Below are 21591 nucleotides of genomic sequence, written 5' to 3' on the forward strand. Positions count from 1 at the left end.
GGTTGTATATACCGTATGTAGCAGGGCTGTGTGTGCAGCAGGCAGCGCTGTGTATACTGAATATAAGGGAATAAGAAATCTGTTACTGAAAATTATAATTTAGATCAGGAGTGATTTTCTCAGAGTTGATCTTTTAGAGAACTTCTCTCGTAATAAGGGAAAATAAAAGTTCTCAATTAAAGGGGTTATCCAGCTTCTTTTGACTTTTTTATTATTTCCCTATTGGGCTACATTGGGGCAGGTAAGTAGATAGAGACCACTTAGCTGCCCTGCTGTCAGCCCCTCTCCCCCAGCTCAGAGTGGTCATGTGACTGCTCCTGCCGCGATTTTGCTGCTTACGGTCATTTCATGTCAACATGGGCAGGACCATTTTGACATGCAAATCTGGAACAGCATGTCGCCTCCCTGCTGGGCTGTACAGTGCGTGGAGTAACCGCCCCCTTCCCTGCACCCTCCCACACATTTCCCCGCACCCCGTACTCTCCCCGCAACCTTCCCCTGCACTGCTGTGGGGTCCGTGACCTGGGGGCGGGGCCTGGCGGCAGCTGCCGTGGTGTCAGCTCCAGCACCGGGCCCCTGCTCAAGATCGCACATTCAAATATACCGGCATCGCAGATCACAGATGCCGATATATTTGAAAGCGCTGATGAGAAGGAGCGCAGCGCTGCTTCTCATCACTGTCCCTCCCGCTGTCTGTGCTCTCTTCAGCACAGCGGTGACGTCACTACTGTGCTGATATGGCCAGAACACAGACAGCGCGCGAACGTGCAGGAGCGGCGGGGACCGAGGACGGGTAAGTATGTACACCCTACATGTGTTCTCTATGGGAATTGGGGATGGGGGATGGAGGGGTCGGTGCAGAGCCCTGTCTGTGTGCGGTGCAGAGCCCTGTCTGTGTGCGGTGCAGAGCCCTGTCTGTGCGCGTGCGGTGCAGAGCCTTGTGTGTGCGCGTGCGGTGCAGAGCCATATGTGTGCAGTGCAGAGCCATATGTGTGCGCGTGCAGAGCCATATGTGTGCGGTGCAGAGCCATATGTGTGCGGTGCAGAGCCATATGTGTGCACGTGCGGTGCAGAGCCATATGTGTGCGCGTGCGGTGCAGAGCCATATGTGTGCGCGTGCGGTGCAGAGCCATATGTGTGCGGTGCAGAGCCATATGTGTGCGCGTGCGGTGCAGAGCCATATGTGTGCGGTGCAGAGCCATATGTGTGCGCGTTCGGTGCAGAGCCATATGTGTGCGGTGCAGAGCCATATGTGTGCGTGTGCGGTGCAGAGCCATATGTGTGCGTGTGCGGTGCAGAGCCTGATGTGGGGCTGTTATTTGCAATGCTGTAGTGATACCAGGTCAGGTGCTGGAGCAGAATATACTGACAGGGAATGTGTGTGCAGAGGGTGGGCAGGGGGCGAGGCTGGACACTGAGGCCGGGGCGGTGCCAGCTGTGACTGGGAGGTTCAGCACAGGAAGTGGTCAGTTTGCTAGAGCTGAATGTAAACAAGGAGCTGCAGAGAATAAAGTCATAATTCAAGAGGAACAAAAGTTAGAAAACAAAAAATAACAATGTAGGGGTGTTTTATATGACAATACAGCACAGATTAGCTTACCAAAAATTTTTGAGTTTATGTCGGACAACTCCTTTAACTATACATAATCACAAGATTGTATATAACCCACAATGGCCATTTGTTGTGATAAAAGCATTACTACCTCTTGTGGTCGGCATTCTACAGTCTGACTGCTCTAACTGTAAAGAACCCTTTCCTATTTAGCTGCCGGAATCGCCTTTCCTCCACACACGATGATGCCCCCTGGTCCTCTGTAAGGGGATACAATTTTGTTTTAATGCTATTGTACATTATCCAGAATTCAAGTCTAAACAATAATCTCTTTCGTTTGATGACAATTTGTTTGGCCTCTTCCTGTCAAAAACATGAGTCCTTTTGCAATAGTGACATAACACATTACGCTTCTAAGCAGCTGTATAAGGATTGCGGTTGCAGAGGTCAGAACCGTGACTGGGCCTAGAGGTGGCGGATGCCACCAGCTTTAGCAAGTATTTCAGCTGTATGTGCGTCCTCTAACGAACATTCAGATGAAGTGCGTGGCTGCACAGACACCCGCCTGGTCCCTGCACAGCAATATAAGATGCCGGCCAAACAGAGATCGACAGCTGGTGTCAGAGTGCCTGTGACTGGGGGCAAATGGCAGTGACGTCATGCGTTGCCCTTGCTTGCTCGCCGAAGTCAGTTGTCTGCTTCATAAGAGTATGTTTTGCATGTCAGGGGAGTGGGAGGTGAGTAGAATTGTTTCTTTTTTTAAGCATTAAAAAACAAGCATATACAGGAGGCATATACACCAGAATGGGGGATATATAAACCAGGATGGGCGACATATACACCAGGATGGGGGGCATATATACCAAGATGGGGAACACATACCAGGATGGGGGGGCATATAAACCAGAATGGGGAACATATATACAAGGATAGACCACATATATACCAGGATGGGCCCAGGATGGAGGACGTATGTACCAGGATGGGTGCATATATACCAGGATGAGGAACATATATACCATGATGGGCCACATATATAACAGGATGGGGACATCTATACCAGGATGGGCCCAGGATGGAGAACATATATACCAGGATGAGGAACATATATACCAGGATGGGGGCATATATACCAAGATGGGGGGCATATATACCAGGATGAAGGACACATATACCAGGATGGGGGGCATATATACCAGGATGAGGAACATATATACCAGGATGGGGGCATATATATACCAGGATGGGCCACATATATAACATGATGGGGACATATATACCAGGATGGGCCCAGGATAGAGGACATATATACCAGGATGATGGACATATATACCAGGATGGGCCCAGGATGGGGGACATATATACCAGGATAGAGGGAATATATACCAGGATGAGGAACATATATACCAGGATGGGGAACATATATACCAGGATGGGGGACATAAATAATACCAGAATGGGGGACATATATACCAGGATGAGGAACATATACACTAGGCCACAATAACAACCTGTTCAACTCTATGGGAAAGAGATGTGTTCTGCTGCGTGAGGCAAATGGAGGTCACACGAGATACTGACTGGTTTTCTGCTCCCCCCGACCCTGCCCCCGTCCCCGCCCATACTGTAAAACTGTGCATATTAGAGTGGCCTTTTATTGTGGCCAGCCTAAGGCACACCTGTGCAATAATCATCCTGTCTAAGCATCTTGATATACCATAGCTGTGACGTGAATGGCTTATCTCCGCTAAGGTGAAGCGCTCGCTAACACACATTTACACAAATTTGTAAACAATATTTGAGATAAAATGGCCTTTTGTGCACATAGAAAAAGTCGTAGATCTTTGAGTTCAGTTCACGAAAAATGGGAGCAAAAGCAAAAGTGTTGTGTTTATATTTTTGTTCAGTATAAACCAGGATAGGCCACATATATACCAGAATGGGGGACATATATACCAGGATGGGGGACATATATACCAGGATGGGGAGGATATATACCAGGATGGGGGACATATATACCAGGATGGGGGACATATATACCAGGATGGGGGACATATATACAAGGATGGGGGACACATATTCCAAGATGGGGGACATATATACCAGGATGGGGGACATATATACCAGGATGGGGACATATATGCCAAAATGAGGGACATATATACTAGGATGGGGGACATATATACCAGGATAGGGACATATATACCAGGATGGGGGACATATATACCAGGATGGGGGACATATATACCAGGATGGGGACATATATGCCAAAATGAGGGACATATATACCAGGATGGGGGACATATATACCAGGATGGGGACATATATACCAGGATAGGGGACATATATACCAGGATAGGGGACATATATATCAGGATGGTGGACATATATACCAGGATGGGGGACATATATACCGGGATGGGGGACATATATACCGGGATGGGGACATATATACTAGGATGGGGGAAATATATACCAGGATGGGGGACATATATACCAGGATGGGGGACATATATACCAGGATGGGGGACATATATACCGGGATGGGGACATATATACCAGGATGGGGACATATATACCAGGATGGGGGAAATATATACCAGGATGGTGGACATATATAAACCCCGTAGTGGCTTGTAAAACTGCTCTGATTGATACAGGTATGTATGTAGAATCTAGTATGAACCGAGAAGATAAATTTGTTAATTCAAAATAAAAAAAAATCCTCCATCTTTAAGGCTAGTAAAATACATTAAGTAAAACTGAATCACTTAAACAATCACTTAAACAATATATCATATTAAAAAAAAAATAATGAAGGTATTATCACAATTCGGGTGGAAAAAGGAGGTAGTGGATGATACAGAAGATAACGGGGTGGTAGTTTTTTCAGTGGAGAAAAAAACATCTCCTCAATCAACATACATCTGGATGATACATATCTAAACTGTGCTTTATAAGAAATGTGCATCACTAAAGAAAAGAACACTAGTTATAACATTCCAAAAGGTAAGAATTTGGAGGACCCTCTCCCAAGGCCAATAATCTCAGGGTTAAGCTCATTTTTGGCTAATTTTGGCAAATATATTAAGTAGGACATAGAGAATTCCACAAGCTTAATCTTGTGTACAGCTGATGTTAGTTCCTTATACCCCACCATGCCCCATGAAAGAGGGATAGGGCAGTGAAAGTAGAGGAGCAGAAAGAATTTTGTAAGTGTAAGCCTTACAGCTCTTTATGGGGCTTTTTAGAGCCCTGCACCTAGGGTCAGGTATCCGGCTCGGCGCATACAGTGTGGAAAAAAAGTGTTTAGTCAGCCCCCAATTGTGCAAGTTCTCCCACTTATAAAGATGAGGTTGGCCTGTAATTGACTTCATAGGTGACCACAACTATGAGAGACAAAATGAGAAAACAAATCCAGAAAATCACCGCGTCTGAGTTGGTAAGATTTTTTTTGAACATTATGCTGGATAATAAGTATTTGGTCAATAACAAAAGTTCATCTCAATATTTTGTTCTATGTTGGCAATGACAGAGGTCACACGTTTTTTGAAAGTCTTCACAAGGTTGGCACACACTGTTGGTGGTATGTTGGCCCATTCCTCCATGCAGATCTCCTCTAGAGTAGTGATATTTTGGGCCTGTCACTGGGCAACACGGACTTTCAACTCCCTCCAAAAGTTTTCTATGGTGTTGAGATCTGGAGATTCGCTAGGCCACTCCAGGACCTTCATATGCTTCTTACGAGGCGACTTCATAGTTGCCCTGGCAGTGTGCTTGGGATCATTATCATGCTGAAAGACCCAGCCTTGTTTCATTTTCAATGCCCTTGCTGATGGAAGGAGGTTGCACTCACAATCTCACAATACATGGCCCCATTCATTCTTTCATATACACGGATCAGTCGTACTGGTCCCTTTGTAGAGATACTATCCCAAACCATGATGTTGCCACCCCCATGCTTCACAGTAGGTATGGTGTTCTGGATGCAACTCAGCCTACTGTCTCCTCCAAACACGACGAGTTGTGATTCTACCAAACAGTTCTACTTTGGTTTTATCAGACCATATGACATTCTCCCAATACTCTTCTGGATAATCCAATTGCTCTCTAGCAAATGTCAGACGGGCCCGGACATGTCCTGGCTTAAGCAGGGGGACACGTCTGGCACTGCAGGATCTGAGTCCCTGGTGGTGTAGTATGTTACTGATGGTAGTCTTTGTTATGGTGGTCCCAGCTCTATGCAGGTCATTCACTAGGACCCCCGTGTGGTTCTGGGATTTTTGCTCGCTGTTTTTGTGATCATTTTGACCTCATGGGGTGAGCTCTTGCATGAAGTCCCAGATCGAGGGAAATTATCAGTGGTCTTGTAGGTCTTCTATTTTCTTATTATTGCTACCACAGTTGATGTCATCACACCAAGCTGATTGCCTATTGCAGATTCAGTCTTCCCAGCCTGGTGCAGGGCTACAATTTTGTTTCTGATGTTGTTCGACAGCTCTTTGGTCTTCACCATAGTGGAGCTTGGAGTGTGACTGTTTGAGGTTGTGGACAGGTGTCTTTTATACTGATAACAAGTTCAGACAGGTGCCATTACTACAGGTAATGAGTGGAGGACAGAGAAGCCTCTGCAACAGAGGAGCCTCTGTGCAACCAGCTCTGTCCTCACCTATTGTACCCTCACCCATTCCCTGTAGACTGTGAGCCCTCGCGGGCAGGGTCCTCTCTCCTCCTATACCAGTGTGTTTTGTACTGTTAATGATTGTTGTACGTATACCCTCTTGTAAAGCGCCATGGAATAAATGGCGCTATAATAATAAATGATAATAATAATAATAATATTAATAAAAAAGTTACAGGTCTGTGGGAGACAGAAATCTTGCATGTTTTTAGATAACTAAATACTTATTTTGCACCATAATTTGCAAAAAAAAATCTTGCCAAATCAAACAAAGTAATTTTTTGCATTTATTTCTTATTTTCTCTCTCATAGTTGTGGTCTACGTATGATGTCAGTTACAGGCCTCTCTCATCTTTTTAAGTGGGAGAACTTGCACAATTGGTGGCTTACTAAATACTTTTTTTACCTACTGTAGGTGTGGAACCTATCTAGGGTGGTGAGAGACCTCAAGGACCAGCGGTAGGTTTGATCAGGGGTCACCATGTTCCCCCTTCCCTAGATGCAGGGTTTCCCTTCCTTTCTGTTTTGCCATTTGCTTATAACTCCTCCGTACCTAGCATGACACCAGAAGCAGGTCAAGAATGATGGCCCGGACATCATCACCATCAGAGGTATCTCTGGGATCAGGGACAGCTAGGGCTCCCTAGCTTGATTACCATGTTATACCCTTAAGAACCCCCAGTCCCATGTTATACCCTAACATCTCATGACAGCTTCTGGGAGCTGCCTGTGTGGCCTAAATGGAGCACCCCACGGGGCCTGGGGGGATACTCGTCGCCAAGTCCGTGAAGGGTCATGGGATGTCACAGGTGGGTTGCCCGGTTTTGTGACCCCGAGGTGTCCACGGAAGGGGTGGAGTGATGGGATAGATGATGGTGGGGGAGATGATGAGGGTAGTAGTGGATGAGGGTGAGGATGATTGCCTCGTGACACCACGTGCGGTACGTGGCCAGGGATTAGCTGCCGCTGCTGTCGCTGTCCTCCGGGGCGGATGGTAGTAGCAGCAAGGATGGTGGAGCGGGCCCTGGGGAGGATGATGAGGGGAGTAGTGGCCGTTGGCGCCAAAGCGCGGGGCGCCGGCGCCAGCAATCAAAAAGGCTGAGGCAGCTGCTGCAGTTCCAGGTCTTTTACTCACTGTCTTTAGATTGCCCGGGAGATACCGGTCACCGCCGTCATGGGCTCCAGCCAATCCCGGTTAAGTTAAAGGTAGCCACCGGTATTTCAAAGTGTCCTTTCTAAGAGATGCCCCTCCAGGAGTGAGGAACCCGGGCTGAGCTTCCCGCTCCAAGCCTCAGGCCCCATGAAAGAAGAGAAGAAGAAAGTGGTGTCTTGTCACCAGAACTGGAGTCCCGACTTGACTGTCGAGAGTGTGTGGTTGCTCCTACTTCTATCCCATGTGGTGCCCGCCCTGTCCTTGTGACCGGGAAAGTCCCATGTCTCGTGATGGCCACCGCCCTGTCTACTCTATTCCAGCTCCCCAGTGAGAAGGCTCCTAAGCTGTATGTAAAGTGGAATGTGAAAACACTGGTGATTAACCCCCTCCTTACCTCAAATGAATACTGCAGCTTAACACTAGAAGTCCCAGAGAGGGGTCATTTAACATTTCTACCTTTTGGAACCCAGAGACGGGTGGAATGACTTGAAGGATTTTAGCTAACATCCTATAATCACCGTCTTTTGTTCTGTAATTAAGGCCATTACTGTCGCACCACAGGAGGTTGTTGTTTTCCATTGAGTTTAGCCATTTAGTTTCTAGTTAGTTCTATTCAGTTTGGACTAAGGGTCATTTGACCCTCTTTCGGGACTTCAGGGGGAGCTCGAAATTTCTCGGACTTCTGGTGTTAAATGAGCTATAGTACCCTGTGGCCACTAAAGCCGCAGGGGCGCCACATAAACGTGATCCATGGACTGCAGCATCTCCGGACTTGTCTCCCATCGAGCACATCTGGTATGTTATTGCTCGTCAATTACACAAGGAGCTGCCAGAAGTGGATCTTGATGATTGCCCAAGTGCAATCAGTGCAGTAGAACCTTCCTCATAACCTCATTGATAGCAGTGAAAGCTGTAAGTGCTCATTCTCGATAAGTCAATACAAAATGTTGTTTCCTTTCTTTCATCCCTTGTATATTATTAGTATTTCTATAATTCCATTGCAATGTCATTGATTAGAAGGGTATTATAAAATGTATCCCCTTTAAGCAACTTATCAAGCGGAGCTGAATCATACTCGGAGGTCCCCGGGATAATCAGTTCCTTCTAGTGGTTACATAGGTCGTGGTGACAAACACAAGCTAATACAAAAAATATCTATTTAGTGGAGTGATGGCAATATGAAATATCGCTTCGAGATGTAACAAGTGACCTTCACACAAAAGAAAAATTGATTTCCTTTGCAGGCAGCCGTCCTGGCCGGTCGTGAGATCACAGGCTGACCTCTAAATAGTCTGTGGATTCAACGTGCTGACATTTTGATACTGGGAAGTGCACCGATCAGGACAACCGGGAGATCAACGTTTATACCGCCACGGTGATAAAATCTGAGCGCAGGCGGTGGAAACAATAAAGAGTTAATATACGCCTGCTAGAAGTAATATATGCATCACATTGCCACTCACTATGTCTGTCAGCGTTGATAATTCTTTTTTTTCTTATCAAGCCTCATGTAGAGAAACATTACTGGAAGTGACAGAGTCCAGCTGCTTACAGAATTTTTTTAATGTGTGCTAGTGTGGACGTAAGTGCCTCGCATTCTACAAGATATTTTGAATATTGATCACCATGGCAACCTAGATCTCACCCTTGATAAGAATGTTAGGTCTCCAAGTGAACAAATACAACTTTGGATGGTGACGACATGCTCCCTTACCTCCACAAAAGTCAGTTGTGAGGCAGAATGGGAGCAGATATATTTATGCAGGGGCGTAACTACCGCGGTCGCAGAGGTCGCGACTGCGACCGGGCCCAGCAGCTTAGGGGCCCGCGGCCGCCCGGCAGATCAGCAGCCAGCTCCTTTCTGTGAGAGGAGCTGCGCTGATCTGGCACAGACCACGTGGCCGCTGTATGACCCAATGCCACTGCCGCCGCTGACACCAGGCCCCCCTGCACGGTGTCAGCGGCGGCGGCATCGGGCCCCCCTCCCCCGTCATCGCGCACAGAAACAACCAGTGACCAGTGCAGCTCCACGCTCCATCATTCGCCCCCCCCCCATACCTATACGGTGACATCACTCCAGTGCGACGGCTGTGCTCAGAGCACAGGACAGGAGGAAACCGACGGCAGCAGTAGGGGAATGGAGGAGAGCTGAGGATGGAGCAGCGCTGGAATGAGGAGAGAGGTTATAGAACTTTTTTATTTTTCAAACACGTGTGTACACAGTGGCCAGGGGCCATGGGGGGCTGCATTATACATGGAGCATGGGGGCTGGCTACATTATATATGGAGCATGGAGGGGCTAGCTGCATTATACAGGGAGCATGGGGGGGCTGCCTGCATTATACATGGAGCATGGGGGGGCTGGCTGCATTATACATGGAGCATGGGGCAGCCTGCATTATACATGGATCATGGGGGGCTGGCTGCATTATACATGGAGCATGGGGCAGCTTGCATTATACATGGAGCATGGGGGGGCTGCCTGCATTATACATGGAGCATGGGGCAGCCTGCATTATACATGGGGCATGGGGGCTGGCTGCATTATACATGTAGCTTTGGGGGGGCTGCATTATACATGGGAGCTACCTGCATTATTCATGGACCATGGGGAGGCTTCCAGCATTATACATGGAGCTTGAGGGCTGTCTGCATTATGCAAGGAGCATTGGGGGGCTGCCTGCATTATACATGGAGCATGGGGGGCTGCATTATACATGGACCATGGGCTGGCTGCATTATACATGGAGCATGGGGGACTGCCTGCATTATACATGGAGCATGGGGGCTGCCTGCATTATACATGGAGCATGGGGGGCTGCATTATACATGGAGCATGGGGGGCTGCCTGCATTATACATAGAGCATGGGGGCTGCCTGCATTATACATGGAGCATGGGGGGCTGCATTATACATGGAGCATGGGGGGCTGCCTGCATTATACAAGGAGCATGGGGGGCTGGCTCCATTATACATGGAGGTCTATGGGGCTGCATTATACAACATGACGGACACCTTATACATGGACTATATGGGTGCATTATACATGGAGGAGTATGGGGCTGCATAACACAATATGAAGGTTTTATGGGGTTGCGTTATAATACATATAGGACTATGGGGGCTACATTATAATATATCGAGGACTATCAAGGCTACCTTATACATGGGCTATGGGGGTGCATTATAAAAGATGGAGGACTATGTGGTGCAGTATATTATATGAAGTACTATGGGGTGCATTCTAATATGGAGAACTATGGAGTGAATTATAATATATGGAGAACTATGGTAAATTAATTATAATAATTGGAGGGGTATGAGGTGCAGTATAATATATGGAGGACTATGGGGTGCAGTATAATATATGGAGGACAATGGGGTGCAGTATAATATATGGAGGACTATGGGGTGCAGTATAATATATGGAGGACTGTGGAGTGAATTGTAATGTACGGAGAACTATGTGAAATGCATTATAATACATGGAGGACTATGGGGTGCATTCTAATATATGAAGGGATATGTGGGACCCTTTATACTATATGGAAGGCTATGTGAAGACCATTATTGTATTTGGAGAACTATATACAAGGGGGGCAAAGATACAAGCATTTGATGGGAAAATTTTGTGCTGAGGGAAAAGGGCTCTTAACCTCAGCACCCGGCTTTCCCATGCTCTGCTGTACATCTCTCAGCACCCAGCTTTCCCATGCTCTGCTGTACATCTCTCAGCACCCAGCTTTCCCATGCTCTGATATGGGAAAGCTGGGTGCTGAGGGTAAGAGCCAAGTGTCAGCATCATTATCTTGTACACAGAGTGTCAGTATCATTGTCCCGTACCCCAAGTGTCGGTGTACGTGGAGGGGGGAAGCCCAGGTCCGAACTTTGCACCGGGGCCCATCCAACTCTAGTTACGTCACTGTATTTATGTATGCAATTTACATGTGGACTTTATCAATTTCCTGCAAATCCATGCTCCTTTTAACACATCACAATATCCTACTGGCTTTAGAGACCGCTTATTGACATTCCATGCTGTTATTTAGTCTGTGATCAACAATTTTACCCAGATCCTTCTCTTCAAGTGACTCTCCTAGTTTTATTACCCTTAAAACATATGATGCCCGCTTATCATTAGTCCCAGGTGCATAACATTACATCTCTTTACACTGGACCTAAGAGAGAGGATCCTGCTGACCATAAAAGCATACACTCTACAGAAGAGAGAGAGGACCCCACTGACCATAAGAGCTTACACTCTACAGAAGAGAGAGAGGACTCCACTGACCATAAGAGCATACACTCTACAGGAGAGGGAGAGGACCCCGCTGATCATAAGAGCTTACACTCTACAAAAGAGAGAGGATCTTGATGACCGTAAGAGCTTACACTCTACAGGAGAGAGAGAGGACCATGCTGACCATAAGTGCATACACGCTACAGGAGAAAGAGAGTACCCCACTGACCATAAGAACTTACAGTCTACAGGAGAGAGAGAGGTCCCCACACTCAGTTTGTCCAATGTTGCGTCCCAGCACTTCTCTCTCTCCCTCCTGCAGGGACGCCAAATCTCTCACCGCCGTGACCAGCCTGCACCACACTGCCTCACGTCCCCGTGGTCCTGCATGTTTGTGTCCTCGGCTTCTCCCTTCCGGGGCCTGGTCCTCCGGGAGTGCTACTAGGGCGTGTGTGTGCACCGCTGCCCTTCTCTTAAAAAGCCAGGGTGTCATTTCCTGGAAGTGCCTCTCAGCCTATTGCTGAAAGGCAGTGTGAGCTCTTATGGACAGCAGGGTCTTCTCTCTCTCTCTCCCTCTCTCTCTCCTGTAAAGTGTAAGTGTGGCGCCCCTGACCTGGTCAGGCGCCACTGAGTATTGCACTCACGTCTGGGTCAGTACAAACAGGTATTCCCAAAGGCTGACTAGGGTGTGGACACACAAACACGAAGTATCCAGGACACACACACAGCTTAGAGGGGACCCCTGGGCAGACCCAGGGAGGGGGCTTGGCCCTCGCATCCCAACTAGTGGTGGGTAGTGGGACTGGAGCTAGAGAGTGTGCAGTGGCAGTCAGAGGAGTAGGAGTAGAGCAGCCGTGTCTGGAGGTGTAGAGCTGAAGTGCAGGACACTAGCCAAACCCTGCACCTGTAGTGGCTGCTGGCGGGGGAGAGCGGCTACCCAGTGGTGCTGCCTGAAAACCACCTAGTGCAGAGGTGGCTGAGTAAGGGGACTACCGGTAGACCAAGCCCGCACGGGAAAACAGGTCTCTAGAGCAGGAACCCATTTACTCGGGCCTGCTAAACCTGCTGGTGAGGGTGCTGGATGTACGTCACCGAACCACACAGTCCGCAGCATCAGCAGCAACGAGGCGGCCCATAAGGAGGATTGAGCCTGGAGCCATCTACCTTGGTCCACGCTGCCCGCAAACGGGCCAGAAAGGGGAGACCGGCAGTAGCGACTTCCCTGGGTGATCCCCGCCATATTACAAGTAAGGAGTCACCCCAAACAAGAAGGGCTAGGAAGGCGAGTCAGCAGTCACCCCTACATCAGCCGGAGGGATACCTGGTTCCAACTGGTTCATCATAGCATTGCCCGGGTTGTCTCACAGTACCACCAGAAGAGTGAGTAAAAACCCTGAAAGACATTGCTGCCTGTGTGTGACTTCTTCTGCGATTTGTGGTACTACACACACTGGGCCCTGGGGCCAGCCTCACTCTCGGGAGGCTACACCAACTGACTGCATCTACCATCAACCCCAGGTGCTCCCTAAACTGCAGTGGCAGTCACCCCCTGACCGCAATTACCGAGAGTGGCGTCACGATTCCCATTGAAGTTAACCTGACCCACCTGTGGCCAGAAGAAGTCCCATCACATGAAGTCCCTGAGGCGACCGCTGCAGGTAATGGGGCTCCACATAAGCGCTTATAGTCAGTGGGTTCTTATTTTTCCTGTAGAGTATAAGCTCTTATGGTCAGTGGGGTCCTGTCTCCTGTAGAGTGTAAGCTCTTATGATCAGTGGGGTCCTGTCTCTCCTGTAGAATGTAAGCTCCTATGGTCAGTGGGGTCTTATCTTTCCTGTAGAGGGTAAGCTCCTATGGTCAGTGGGGTCCTCTCTCCTGTTGTAATGCCTGCCTGAAGCCACAGACTCAGACGGGCTGTAAAGGGAGGCTAGAGGAAAGCCGCTCGCAAAGCAGGACTCCGAGAACTCAGCAACCCTTTGCCCCCTATACAGGGATTTGGAATTACACAGAGCCCCAGAGATCACCACCTGTGGTAGGCTGTAGACCGTGGTAGTCAGGCAGGGTCAAAAACCAGGAAATACAATACAGGAACAGAATCAGCAGGCAAGGACGAAATCAGAAAACAAAGCAGAGGTCAAATCCGGATCGGGCAGCGAGGTATATAAACAGCAGGCAGCAGGGTAGTCAGGAAACAAGCAGAAGTCAGAATACCAGAATCACTAAACAGAAAAGGGCGGGACAGGAACCAGGAATACAGAACTATCTCTGGCAGAGGTCAGCAGACAGGAGGGGAAATAAGAAGGGTGTTGTATCTTCCCATTGGTTGTAGCTGAATGATGATAACGTCAGTTGGAAGACACACGCCACCTACAGTCAGCCAGTGGTACTGCAGATCCCAAGGGAGCCCAGCTTAGTGGATGAATGGAGCCTGCACCCACCTGCGCCGCTGGCATCGACTCCTCTCCTATCACCAGCACTATCCATGGCAGGAACACGGCGTCACCTGGTGAATGAAGTAGAAGTCGCTGGAGCGGACTCCGGTGGGGATGTAACACCTGCAGAGTGTAAGCTGTTATGGTCAGCGGATTCCTCTCTCTCCTGTAGAGTGTAAGTCTTTATCATCAGCGGGATTTTCTCTCTCCTGTCTGACGCGTGTTTTATGAGCAAACACAGGCTTTTCAGTATTGAAATCCGAGCAAATTTATTCAGCGCCAATCAAATGTTTTTGTGAATATTCGGTTAATTCTATTTTCAAAAAATCAGCTCATCTCTCTTGTTCACCCCTCCATGCTTCAGTAGTGCCTAAAGCTGGATACAGACCAGATTATTACCTTTCTTGTTTTAGGAACCTGCCTACAATCCCTTCTTGTGCTGATCAAAGGGAGGATGGAGCCATGTAACAGCTAATCTGTTCTCTACAGTTGGTCTGAACACTAATGGGGGACTTTATCAATGCTTATCCGCCCCTTTTCTAGCCTTAAAGAGATGCATTGCAGCTTTTGTAATTTTTTATTTTATTTTTCTAAATAGTGGGAGGGGAAAAATTGAATAGACTTTGAACTTACTTATATATTAGCATTTGCCCCATAAGTGTCGTAAATTACACCAAAAATTTCAAATGACAAAAACCTCCATGTTTGGTATGTGGCCAGCCCAAGATGTGCAAACAGTATTTAGAAACATGCACTTCTTAAAATGAATCTGTCACCAGGCTTTTGCCAGCTCATATACGTGCAGGTAAATGCAGAGACAGAGACCAAAGATGTGCTACTTACTGGGCTGCTTTGTTCTAATTTTGATATAATCACTGTTTTATCAGCAGGAGGTTATCATTAGAGGACTAGTAAACCTGCTCAGTGGTGTGGGTGGACTTAGACATAGAAAGCTTCCAATCAGTGGTGTGGGTGGGGTTATACACAGAAAGCTGCCAGTCAGTGGTATACAGTAGGTGAGCTGATACATAGAAAGCTGTCAATCAGTGGTGTGGGGAGGCTTATACACAGAAAGCTTGCAATCAGTGGTGTGGACTGGTTTATACGCAGAAAGCTTCCAATCAGTGGAGTGGGCGGGCTTATACACAGAAAGCTGCCAATCAGTGGTGTGGGCGGGCTTATACACAAAAAGCTTCCAATCAGTGGTGTGGGCGGGCTTATTTACAGAAAGCTTGCAATCAGTGGTGTGGTCGGGCTTATACTTAGAAAGCTGCCAATCAGTGGTGTGGGTGGGGTTATACACAGAAGGCTTGCAATCACTGGTGTGGTCGGGCTTATACTTAGAAAGCTGCCAATCAGTGGTGTGGGTGGGGTTATACACAGAAGGCTTCCAATCAGTGGTGTGGGCAGGCTTATATGCAGAAAGCTTCCAATCAGTGGTGTGGGCAGGCTTATACACTGAAAGCTGCCAATCAGTGGTGTAGGTGTGGTTATACACAGAAAGCTGCCAATCAGTGGAGTGTGGGCGGGCTTATACACAGAAAGCTTCCAATCAGTGTTACGGGCAGGCGTATATGCAGAAAGCTTCCAAACAGTGGTGTGGGCAGACTTATACACGGAAAGCTGCCAATCAGCGGTGTGGGTGGGGTTATACAGAGCTCAGCATTCAGTACTGGTAGTTCTGCAGCAGATACAACTGTGATTTTATCAAAACTGTAGCAAGTAGTCCATTAAGTGACGCATCGCTGGAATCAGGGTCTCTGTCCCTAAATCATGCTGTTCTCAGATGGTTGAGAAAAACCTGGTGACATATTCACTATAATGAATTTGATGCATAATATTCCAGTGGGTTTCTTTTTTCGGAATGGAATATGGACCATTGGAAAATTAAGTCACCCCTTAGTTTAAATTAAAAAATCCGCTAATTAATAGAATTGTCAGGTTTTAATATAATTATTATTTATAACATTATTATTAACCTTTGTGGTGTTTTACATAGCACAATATTGAGTAGACTGTAAGGGATGACGTTCTTGTGTGTTCCTATGTCCCGCCAGCAGATGGCAGCAGAACACCACATGGAGAGAACGCAGGCTTCACCCTGTGACCTTAGTGCTATGTGTAACATTAGGAGTGATCTATGAATGACCCAGGGTAATTTTGTCACCAGTGTCCCCACAACCATTTTAATATCTGAGATATCTGATCTTTGACATATAAAGTGTTAATTAAAGGGAATAATTAACGAGTTTGGAGGAAACACATGATTAGGGCAAGCAGACAAGAGCAGAATATACAAACGTCATCCCTGGTTGGATTTGGTATATATATACATATAATAAATATATATATAATAAATATATATATATATATATATACATATGTATATATATATATATATATATATATATAAAATATACTGTGTGTATATATATATATATATATATATAAATATATATATATATTTAGTGGATAAAGCAGCGTCTTATTTATTATGAATGCCCTATGTGTGCCCTACGTGCCCATTACTCTTTATTCTGTGTTCCCCTTTTGTAGAAACCACGGAATTGGGCAGCAAGAAAGAGCTTAAGTCCATGCCGTTCATCACCTACCTCTCCGGTTTGCTGACCGCACAGATGTTGTCCGACGACCAGCTTATAATGGGTGTGGAAATCCACTGTGAAGAGAAGGGACGTTGTCCATCCAGCTGCCATTTGTGCCGGAGAGCAGGCAAAGAACAACTCAGCCCCATCCCTGTGCTCCTGGAAATTAACCGAATCACTCCCCTGTACAACCTTATTCAGGACAATGCTACACGAGAGGTGAATATCTCCAGATTTAAGATTTTAGCTTTTTTATCTGATTAAAACTGTGTATTAAAGAGAATCTGTCACCAAGTTTTTGCTATGTAAGCTGAAAACAGGATGTTGCAAGGGTTTAACACAGACAATTCAGGTATTCCTGTTTTGTCATGATCCGATCTATTGTTTTTTGCTATGTTTGTTTAAAGGGAATCTGTCAGCAGGTTTTTGCTATGTATTTTTAAAGGGAATCTGTCAGCAGGTTTTCGCTATGTATGTTTAAAGGGAATCTGTCAGCAGGTTTTTGCTATGTAGGTTTAAAGGGAATCTGTCAGCAGGTTTTTGCTATGTGAGCTGAAGACAGCATGCTGCAAGGGTTAACACAGAGAATTCAGGGATGCCTGTCTTGTCATGATCTGATCTGTTGTTTTTTTGTTATGTTTGTATAAAGGGAATTTGTCAGCAGGTTTTTGCTATGTAAGTTGAAGATAGCATGCTGCAAGGGTTAACACAGAGAATTCAGGGATGCCTGTCTTGTCATGGTCCAATCTGTTGGGTTTTTTTTGCTATGTTTGTTTAAAGGGAATCTGTCAGCAGGTTTTTGCTATGTATTTTTAAAGGGAATCTGTCAGCAGGTTTTCGCTATGTATGTTTAAAGGGAATCTGTCAGCAGGTTTTTGCTATGTATGTTTAAAGGGAATCTGTCAGCAGGTTTTTGCTATGTAGGTTTAAAGGGAATCTGTCAGCAGGTTTTTGCTATGTAGGTTTAAAGGGAATCTGTCAGCAGGTTTTTGCTATGTGAGCTGAAGACAGCATGCTGCAAGGGTTAACACAGAGAATTCAGGGATGCCTGTCTTGTCATGATCTGATCTGTTGTTTTTTGTTATGTTTGTATAAAGGGAATTTGTCAGCAGGTTTTTGCTATGTAAGGTGAAGACAGCATGCTGCAAGGGTTTAACAGACAATTCAGGTATGCCTGTCTTGTCATGATCCGATCTGTTGATTTTTTGCTATGTTTGTTTAAAGAAAATCTGTCAGTAGGTTTTTACTATGTGTGTTGAAGACAGCATGCTGGAAGGGTTAACACAGCAAATTCAGGGATGCCTGTCTTGTCATGGCTGAATCTGTTGTTTTTTTGCTATGTTTGTTTAAAGGGAATCTGTCAGCAGGTTTTTGCTATGTATGTTTAAAAGGAATCTGTCAGCAGGTTTTTGATATGTAAGTTGAAGACAGCATGCTACAAGGGTTAAGACAGAGAATTCAGGGATGCCTGTCATGTCATGGTCCAATCTGTCGGGTTTTTTTTTGCTATGTTTGTTTAAAGGGAATCTGTCAGTAGGTTTTTACTATGTATGTTGAAGACAGCATGCTGGAAGGGTTAACACAGAGAATTCAGGGATGCCTGTCTTGTCATGGTTGAATCTGTTGTTTCTTTGCTATGTTTGTTTAAAGGGAATCTGTCAGCAGGTTTTTGCTATTTAAGTTGAAGACAGCATGCTGCAAGGGTTAAGACAGAGAATTCAGGGATGCCTGTCTTGTCATGGTCTGATCTGTTGTTTTTTTGCTATATTTGTTTAAAGGGAATCTGTCAGCAGGTTTTTGCTATATAAGTTGAAGACAGCATGCTGCAAGGGTTAACACAGAGAATTCAGGGATGCCTGTCTTGTCATGGTTCAATCTGTTGTTTTTTGCTATATTTGTTTAAAGGGAATCTGTCAGCAGGTTTTTGCTATGTAAATTGAAGACAGCATGATGCAAGGGTTTAACACAGACAATTCAGGGATGCCTGTCTTGTCATGTTCCTATCTGTTGTTTTTTGCTATATTTGTTTAAAGGGAATCTGTCAGCAGGTTTTTGCTATGTAAATTGAAGACAGCATGCAGCAAGGGTTAACACAGAGAATTCAGGGATTCCTGTCTTGTCATGGTCCGATCTGTTGTTTTTTTTGCTATGTTTGTTTAAAGGGAATCTGTCAGCAGGTTTTTGCTATGTATATTGCAAGGGTTAACACAGAGAATTCAGGGATGCCTGTCTTGTCATGATCCGATCTGTTGTTTTTCTGTTATGTTTGTTTGAAGGCGAATCTGCCACCAGGATTTTGCTCTTCCATCTGAGAGCAGCATGGTGTAGGGGCTTAGACCTTGATTCCAGTGATGTGTCACTTACTGGGCTGCTTGCTGTCATTTTGATAAAATTTACATTTGTGAACAGACCCTTAGGACTTTTCTGCTCTGTCCTGACTATGGACGAATACAAGTGCCATCAAAACTATTCAATCACCATTGAAAATCTGGCTTATTAGTAAAATGTGCAAACATTTTTCAGTTTGCAATAAACTATACAAACAAAAACAATGTAAATAGCTCAACACAATTAATAAGTAGTTTTTCCAAACTCATCGCAAAATGGCACTTTTACTGACTATCAGTGGTGTAACTATAGTAGATGCAGGGGCTGCAATTGCACCCAGGTCCTGGAAACTAGGGGTCTTAAAAAATCCTTTTGCCCCATATAAATAGACTATTACTATTAAACACCTCTGATAGTTGGCCCTGTTGGAGATTTTCCATTGGGACATGCAGTGACTAATGGTATATCACTGGTACCAGGAAAACCTCCAGCAGATGCCACAACACATAGGGTACAACAGAGGGTCCCTGCACTAGAGAGCGGGGAGTGGGGTCACCACCAGCAGTCACCTGAGACTGTACCATGCACTCCCTATATGAGTTCTTTCACACCATCGCCGATCATTTTCCTAAGCCCATGTTTTCCCTAAACTCACCCTGGCTAGTGAGCAGGCCGGCAAAAGCACTAGTCTTGCCTCTGAAAGAAACAAAAGGGTAGGAAGACAGACAGGGGAGATTGACACAAAAATGAAAAACACTCCAAGCAGCTATTATACAGCTATCACCACTGCTGCAAACAACACAATACAAAAAAAGCTTCTTCCAGAGCCCGACACCTTCCAGAGTAGACCACATAGAAATGAGGATTCAGATTCCATCACTGGCATCAGATGATAAGACATGTGACTTCATATAGCGAAGGGGAGTGGTAGCGAAAGACCTGCACCTGCGATAAAAGTTACTGACAGCAGCCTGCAGAAAATGGTGCTTAACCTGAAGTTGAACCCTAACATCTATATACGGGTCCTTACCCCTGTTGCTGACCATGTGGCTAGGTCCTCCGTGACCCTAAACTTACCCTGGTGAGTCAGTCTCATAGTCTCGCTACTGTCATAAGACAACACAAGTTGGGAAAGCCAAATGGGTGGGGAAAGACACAATAATGAGAACTCCAGGTTTCTTCAGCAGGAGCTTCACAGCTGCAACTCTACCAACACCACAGCACAGCAGGGACAAGCTCCTTCCACATGGACAGCTTTAGGGTTGAGCTATATCCAGCATAGGAAGGAATGAGGAGTGAATCTTTATAGCAGAAGGGAGTGGCTGCAGCGGAAGTTACAACTACCTGTTAGATCACTGCAGGATAGAAATGACCCTTAATCTCTTCAGCGCCAGGTGGAATGAAATACACTTCAACTCAGAGTAAATGAAGAGTAAAGCGGGCTTTACACGGTATGATATATCTAACGAGATGTTGTCGGGGTCACATCGTTAGTGATGCACATCCGGCATCGTTAGTTATGTCGTAGCGTGTGACAGCTACGAGCGACTGTGAGCGAGCAAAAATACTCACCTTATCGTTGCTCGTTGACACGTCGCTCATTTTCATAAAATCGAACGTCCGGTTGTTCATTTTTCCAGAGGCAGCACACATCGCTACGTGTGACACCCCAGGAACTGTGAACACAGCTTACCTGCGGCCGCCGGCAATGCTGAAGGAAGGAGGTGGGCGGGATGTTACGTCCCGCTTATCTCCGCCCCTCCGCTTCTATTGGGCGGCCGCTGTGTGACGTCGCGGTGACGCCGAGCATCCCTCCCCCTTCAGGAAGTGGATGTTCACCGCCCACAGCGAGGTCGTTCGGGAGGTATGTGTGACGGGGGTTACAACATTGTGTGACACGGGCAACTAATTGCCCGTGCCGCACAAACGATGGGGGCGGGTGCGATCACACGATTAATTGCAACGTGTAAAGCAGGCTTTAGGCACTAAAGTGGATCTGAGATCCACAATGCGCTGTGACCTTCCTATCCCAGATCCCCCTGAGATCTAATTAGGCCGTGACACATTTGTGACAGCTCCCATGTGTATTGAGGTCTGTTGACACATAAAGAGGTTTAATATTAGCGATGAGACCCTCTCAATTGGGTTCATCTTGTCGTGATCTGATGTCTTTTATGCTTTTTTGGTCAAAATAGTGTTAACTAAGTAACCTATATTATTCACACTTATTATTTACTAGATGTATTGGCTGCTATAGGCCACACGATTAATATCCAGGGCAACTGTCAAAACAGCCAATATATTACCTCACACATCCCAACAGTTTCTGTGTGTTTGTCTTTTTCTGTGTTTGTGTCTTTCAGTGTGTGTCTCTTTCTGTGTATGTCTCTCTTTCTGTCTGTGTGTCTCTTTCTGTGTGTGTATCATTTCTGTGTGTGTCTCTGTCTGTGTGTCTCTATGTATGTGTCTCTTTCTATCTGTGTGTCTCCTGTGTGTCTCTTTCTGTGTGTGTGTCTCTTTCTGTGTGTCTTTCAGTGTGTGTGTCTTTCTGTGTGTCTCTTTTTGTGTGTCTCTTTCTGTGTATGTGTCTTTCTGTCTGTGC

General features: G+C 46.1%; 2 protein-coding genes across 2 annotated transcripts in view; one reads left to right on the forward strand and one right to left on the reverse strand.

The window, feature by feature from the left end:
* The window catches only part of ASTN2 (astrotactin 2), a 935497-nt gene that overhangs the window by 728572 nt on the left and 185334 nt on the right, over positions 1-21591 (forward strand). Inside the window, exon 16 of the mRNA XM_075324083.1 lies at positions 16615-16880. Within this exon, the coding sequence (XP_075180198.1) occupies positions 16615-16880 (266 nt within the window). The remainder of the gene's footprint in view (positions 1-16614; positions 16881-21591) is intronic.
* Positions 1-21591, reverse strand: part of TRIM32 (tripartite motif containing 32) — a 49681-nt gene that overhangs the window by 21162 nt on the left and 6928 nt on the right. The gene's annotated exons all lie outside the window — the stretch shown is intronic.

Source organism: Anomaloglossus baeobatrachus, chromosome 9 (genome assembly GCF_048569485.1).
Source record: "Anomaloglossus baeobatrachus isolate aAnoBae1 chromosome 9, aAnoBae1.hap1, whole genome shotgun sequence".
In the NCBI taxonomy this organism is placed as follows: Eukaryota; Metazoa; Chordata; class Amphibia; order Anura; family Aromobatidae; genus Anomaloglossus; species Anomaloglossus baeobatrachus.